The sequence below is a fragment of the Buceros rhinoceros genome, unplaced genomic scaffold (genome assembly GCF_000710305.1).
Source record: "Buceros rhinoceros silvestris isolate BGI_N320 unplaced genomic scaffold, ASM71030v1 scaffold15855, whole genome shotgun sequence".
NCBI lineage: Eukaryota > Metazoa > Chordata > Aves > Bucerotiformes > Bucerotidae > Buceros > Buceros rhinoceros.
The window spans coordinates 1-5,874 of NW_010413547.1; the positions used below are offsets into that span (position 1 = coordinate 1).

The 5,874-nt window shown below is 57.5% G+C and overlaps 1 protein-coding gene across 1 annotated transcript in view; it reads left to right on the forward strand.

Moving 5' to 3' along the window:
* Positions 1–1,008: 1,008 nt before the first annotated feature.
* The window catches only part of KATNB1 (katanin p80 (WD repeat containing) subunit B 1), a gene marked incomplete at its 3' end in the record, with an annotated part of 12,428 nt that continues 7,562 nt past the window's right edge, over positions 1,009–5,874 (forward strand). Inside the window, exons 1-5 of the mRNA XM_010136792.1 lie at positions 1,009–1,249; positions 1,599–1,715; positions 2,028–2,158; positions 3,987–4,104; positions 5,685–5,785. Of these exons, the coding sequence (XP_010135094.1) occupies positions 1,009–1,249; positions 1,599–1,715; positions 2,028–2,158; positions 3,987–4,104; positions 5,685–5,785 (708 nt within the window). The remainder of the gene's footprint in view (positions 1,250–1,598; positions 1,716–2,027; positions 2,159–3,986; positions 4,105–5,684; positions 5,786–5,874) is intronic.

The window sequence follows — 5,874 nt, forward strand, 5'->3', positions numbered from 1 at the left end:
CCAGGCTGGGGCTGCTCCTTGTGCAGGCGCTCGCAGCCCTTTGCCGCAGGAGGGTGAGGGGCTCTTTGCAGGGCCTGTGTGTCTCGTTCTCCTGAAGCTGCTTTGCAAGAGACAGCAAGAACCTGCTGCTCTTACACCCATCCTCCTTCCTCTGAGCAGCAGTGAGCAGCCACCGCCTGTCCACCTTCAGCGCTTCCCTGGTCGCTGAGGAGTTCTTTCCCGGGGCTGCTGAGGAGAGCTTAGGTGCGGGGGGAAGCGATGGGTTGTCCCTTTCGACCAGGGACTCAGGATCTAGGAGCTGGTGACAGAAACGCGGTGTCTGTGACCAGTAACACGTTAAGGGAGCTGAGATAATTGACTCAGGAGTTCCGTATCTTGTTGAGCAGAAAGCCGGTGGCTCTGTTATCTCCCCAGCCCTGCGACTCCAGCTGTGGGGAAAGCTCCATCCCCACAGAAACTCTTGATCTTCCTTTTAGCTGAGCTCTGCCCCACCTGAGCTCTTTTCAGAGCAGAAGCGTGACGAAGGGTTTCGGTGATGCTAATTAGGAGCTTAGTATGGTGGAGTTGGTGACAAATGCTTCATTACAAACAGTTTGTGGGTTTAGGGACGTTGGCACTTCCCCAGGGGAGCGGGAGAACGCCTGGCCCGGGCTGGCGTATGGTTGTAACCCGGCCTTTATCCACGGAGGGTTCAGTGCTCCAGCAGCGACTTTTAAACTTCAATATATTCTTAAGAAGGAAATGGAGAGGAGGGGAGGAGCGGAGCTGCTGGAGCACTCATTCCGGCACTTGCAGTGCTGGCTGGTGGGTCGCCCTGGGGACGCTGTCCTGTGCAGTGCCTGCACCCCCCAGCCCTGGCCTGCCCAAGGTGGGTCTTTCAACTCGGCGCAAGCGTTGCCCTTCTCACACTGTTTACAGGGCAGCTTCCTTTGAATTTGGAAGGTGTTTCTCCAGCTCAGGTGAAAGTTGTGCAGTTTGGCTTTCAAAAACGCTCCCGGGGAGTTTGAGATGAAAGTACCTGTAGTTATTGTGGCAGCCGCCCAGCGCCTGCTGGGTGAGCACTGGGTGCGAAGCCATCGACTGCTGCTCGGGCCAAGGCGAGCCGGCCGAAAGCTGAATCGCTTGTGCCCCGGTGTTTGTGCAGACGAGCTTCAGGACTATCAGCCATGCAAGTGTGAGCTTCCAGAGAGGAAGAAGTCGGGAAAAACATCTGCCCGAACCGTGACTGGCTTTAAACATCCGCAGGGAAGTAGGACGTCGACGCAAAGGTGCTCCTTGGGCTTGTCTTTTGCCCCGAACTTGCCTCTTTAGGGTGAGGCTTCCTTGGGGCTGTGTTCTTGGGAAGCTTTCTCGGTGTCAGAGCCCCCCTCAGCCCCCAGTTTTTCAGCAGTCTCTTGGTACCAGTCGCCTCTGTTCTGCCGTGCTCTCTCGGCCTCACCTTTTGCCACAGTTTCACACGTTGCGTGGCTCGGTGTCACTCGCGTTATGTAGCAGAGCCTTTGCCAAGGCTCCAAGGAGGGAGCTCCACCTTCCGCTGCTGCTGACGCCGACCTTTTTTCTGAGTAAGGCAGCAAACTGTTCTGCTGCTGCTCTGCCAGTTCCTCTCGGCTTGGGCAGTGGCTGCTGCTTTCGAGAGCGGGATCGGAGGGCCCGGCCCTGGACACCTCCGCAGCTGCCCGGTGCTGCAGGTTCTCAGCCCCACCTGGGCACCAGAGGTACAGCCCCTGCTGTGAGCAGGTTGCCACCCTTGGGCATGTCTTTAAAAGCTACTGAGGTGCTGCTGGAGAGAGAAGATGCTGCCTGTGTGCCATGTGAGCGCCAGGGTTCTGAGGCTGAGCAGCAGGCAGAGCCGCTGGGGACTGTTCCCAGCCAGGGCACGGTGTGGCTGCTTATCTGAGCGGGGGGCAGCTGCAGCTGCTCTGCTGGAAACCGGAGCCTTTTTCTGGAGGAGGAAGATCTTTTCATGGAGCATGGCGTGGAGAACTGTTGGATGGGTTTGTAACAAGTGTTTGCTCTGTTTTGCGCAGAAGAGATCACGGCTCACAGCAGCAACGTGTCCTCACTAGTCCTGGGAAAAAGCTCGGGTCGGCTGCTGGTGACCGGAGGAGATGACTGTCGGGTCAACATCTGGTCCGTTAACAAGCCCAACTGCATCATGGTAAGAAAGAGCCTGTTTCCAGCTTCTGGTGGGAGAGAGTGTGAACCTGGGCGGTAGAGGGTGGGGAATGAGGGGAAGCGTTGTCGGGTCGTAGCCGGTTGGGCTCGTGGGTGGAAGTTCCTGACACAAAGCCGGGTGATGGGGTTCTAGATGAGGAGAGGGGTAGTGTTCAGTCGCTGGTGAGACCAGAGCGGATCCGGGATGGCGGGCTGCTGCCGCTGGGCCAGCGCTTGCTCACGTCGCGGATGTTGTGCCTTCCGTTACCAGGCTACAGACAACTAAACTGTTTTGCAAACTCGGTTTTGCCCGAGATCAGCCTGGAGTTTGCCCTCGTAACAGGACGTGTCCCCAGCAGGATGCGTTCCCACCTGTCCCACAGCCATGAGCCGTTCGAGGTGGAAAATCGCCACTGGCAAGTGTCCCGCATCACTTGTTCAGTGACCCACCTGGTGACGTTGTGTGGTGGAGGCCATTTCTCCAGCCAGCGTGAGCCTGGCGAGGGGGAAATCGAGGCAGCAGCCTGCAAAAGGCAGAACGGAGAGGGCGTCTGCTTTGGTTTTCCATTGGTTTACCGAGGTCGGGTGGAAGGCGGTTGACATGGGTGCAAAAGGTGCGACAGTGGTTTGGAACCAGGGTATGGCCTTCTGCGAGAGGAGAGGGTGAAGGAGTGGAGACCTCCGTGCCTGTGCTGGGGAGCAGAGAGCTGAACCTCTCCTGTGCTTCCCGGCGGCCGCAGACGTTGGACCCCGGTGTTCCTGGCAGGCAGGACCTGGAGCTCCGCAGACTTGTGCCTTTCTGCTGTACTACAGAGTCTTGATGCGGGGGGTTGTGCCGTGGACCTTTTCCTCGGAAGCTTGCCTGCAGTGCTTACGGTGCTGGGATTTCCGGCGGCAGTGTGTTGGGGCAGAGGGAGCGGAGCACCTCTGCCGGCAGCGTGGTGACGTGGGTTCAGCTGCGAGCTCTGTTTCTCCCAGAGCAGCGTCAGTCACAGCTGTAGAGTACGTGGAGGGTTTTGGCTGCAGGTGAAATCCTGAGCCAGCCCCAGGACAGGCAGCGTCCCGCTGGCGTTCCCGGTCTCGGTGCGGGTGTGGGAGGCGCAGAGCCAGCTGAGCTGGGTAACAGCCCTGTTGAGGATGGAGTGGAGCGCTGAGTATTGCTGACCTGGCAAGCGAGAAGTCCCCAGCAGGGCTGTGGGTGTGGACTGGTCGTTTAGAGCTAGCTGTAAATGTTCTTGTGTTGTAACTAAATGCTGCCCTTTCCCAAATCCTGCTGTGATTTGTAAGCTTTTGGATGCTGGAGGATGAAAGGAACCGCACACCTGTGAATTACTACCTTGTGCCTCAAGTTAATACCTCAGCAGCAGCAGCACCACGTTATCGCCGTGATGCCCGTGGCGGGCAGCAACAGCTCCCCGCTTACGAGAAGGTTTCGGAGCAGCCCTGCCTGTGCTCTTGCTTTGATTTTGTAACCGGTTCATGGCACCATTTAGAGTGAACGCGGTGCCGTTGTGCTTGCACGGCGTTATTTTTGTAACATCAGCATGCGTCAGCCTTGTCTGGGCATCCACACCTAGTGCTTAACTGCCTCTGGTGATGCATCCTCGCAGGGGAGCCAGCGTGCTCTGCAAGGTGGGGTGACCTGGAGAGTCTATGTGCACGGTGGTAGACTGGGATGCTCTACCATGCTGGCAGCTGATGAGGAGAAAGGACCCGGTGGCACAGCCCAACTTGCGGCCGAGTACCTCGGTTACCGGTGGAGTCCGTAGAACGTCGCTGTGGGCAGGGCTGTGTCAGCAGCTGATGATTGTGATTCGTGGTTTTCTTTGCAGAGTTTGACAGGCCACACAACGCCCATCGAGAGCCTGCAGATCAACACGGGGGAGGAGCTCATCGTCACAGGGTCCCGGTCAGGGTCCATTCGCGTCTGGGACCTGGGAGCTGCCAGAAGTACGTTCCGTGAGTTTTCGTTTCTGCTCGTGCACGCTGTTGGGGATGTCCTTCCGGTGCTGACCCAGGAGCTTCCCAGCGTCAGGGGGAGCAGGAGCCTGGTGTTGCTGTTGCCTTCATTTCCAGCCCTCTCCGAGGGCTTTGACATGCTTCCTGCTGCGGCTGTAGAGCTGCGTGTGCACCTTGAGCAGCAGCTCGTTCCTGTGTGGTGGAGACGGAGCTGAGGAACTTGTTTCTAGGTTTTGACCTGGGTGTGCTGAGATCTCTCTTCCAGGTCAGGTTCTGTGCGTGTGTAGAGTAGCTGGGCAGGTACTCAGGGTCTCAGCTTAAAACTGTCAATAGCAGGGTCCCAGATCAGGTGGGAGGTTTAAGGAGTCCCCCACTTGCTGACCTATTGGTCTCGTTCTTAGGTTCTAACTTTTCTTTTGTCCCTTGAGTGATTTTTCTCCTTTCCACTCTTGCGTGGCCATGTAAATAAACACAGACCCGTTTTTCTATGAGCTTCTCGAGCTGGGACCCTTAGAGGCCAGCTCCCGAGCCATGCATTATTTACTGCGCTTTCTCGCACCCCGGAGCAAGCTTGCCGAGGTGTCGCGCGCTGCCTGGGTGCGTTCCGGCAGGACCTCCAGCAGGTGACCGCTTGCTCACAGAGGAAGGTGTCAGGGAAGCAGCTTCAGCTGGCACAAATGATGGAAAGCGCGTTCGTCATGCAGACTGTTAGAAACGTGTTGGTGTAACAGAGCCTGGCTCTGCTGGTGGAGAGCGACTGAGCCAGCTGGGTTTTTTAGGAGACCTATGAGCCAGTGTCTGTGCCCATGGCCACTGTGGGTCTGCCTCGAGAGCTCGTTTCTGCCAGGGGAACCGTCGTCCTGTTCCAGGTGATGGATGATGGAGAGACATTGCCCTTGTTATGAGCTGAGCCGTTTTTCTTCCTCTGAGGGGCGTTCTGCCTTCGTCCCCGCTTCCAGAGACGCGCTGCGCCCGTTCCACTGGTCCTTTCTGCTCTCTGGCGTTACCAGGGGTGTTGCTTGGTCGATGACTTGCTGAAGTGCTCTGGGGATTCCTTTGTCCGTGCTCCCTAAGGACCCTCCCAGGGCTCTGGGGTGCTTCCTGGAAAGGGGCAGGAGTCAGCCTTGTGCCTGGACGGGGCACAGGGCGAATGACAGAGGCAAGCCAGGGCTCCTTTCCCGTCCTGGCTGAAACTGTCCCTGCTTCCCTTTGCTCTCCTTGGATGGAGGTGGGTGGGCAGCCTGACAGCTGCCTCACCGGGGGCGTTGTCAGTTTGTTTTCAAAGTGGCGGGAGACCTTGGCAGTTTTATTCAGCACCTGAGGACAGGGCTTTGGTTAGCCTCACCAAACGTGGGTCCTCTACTGCTGTTCCTCTGCATCCCGAGGGTAAAGTCAGCTGCATTTCCGTAAAGCAGCGCATACAGGTGAACAAACGGTGTGAGTGGGTCTGGCCTACGCTGTATTCAGCGGTGAGGGTGGTGTGGCTGAACTTCTGCCTGCACTGGGGAAAACAAACTACTAAATATTTGCTCCCGTGTCCTTTCTCCCTGCTCTGCTTCTCCTTTTCCCAGTTCTTCGAACCTTGCTCGGTCACAAAGCAAGTATCTGCAGCCTTGATTTCCACCCTTTCGGGAGCTTTGTGGCATCTGGCTCTTTGGACACAAACATTAAGGTAAAGCCCGCGTTAAGCCTCCCCTGGAGAGCGGCCCCTTCGCTCGCAGCAGCTCCGTTCTGCGGAGAGCCCCGAGCAGTTTGGTGCCG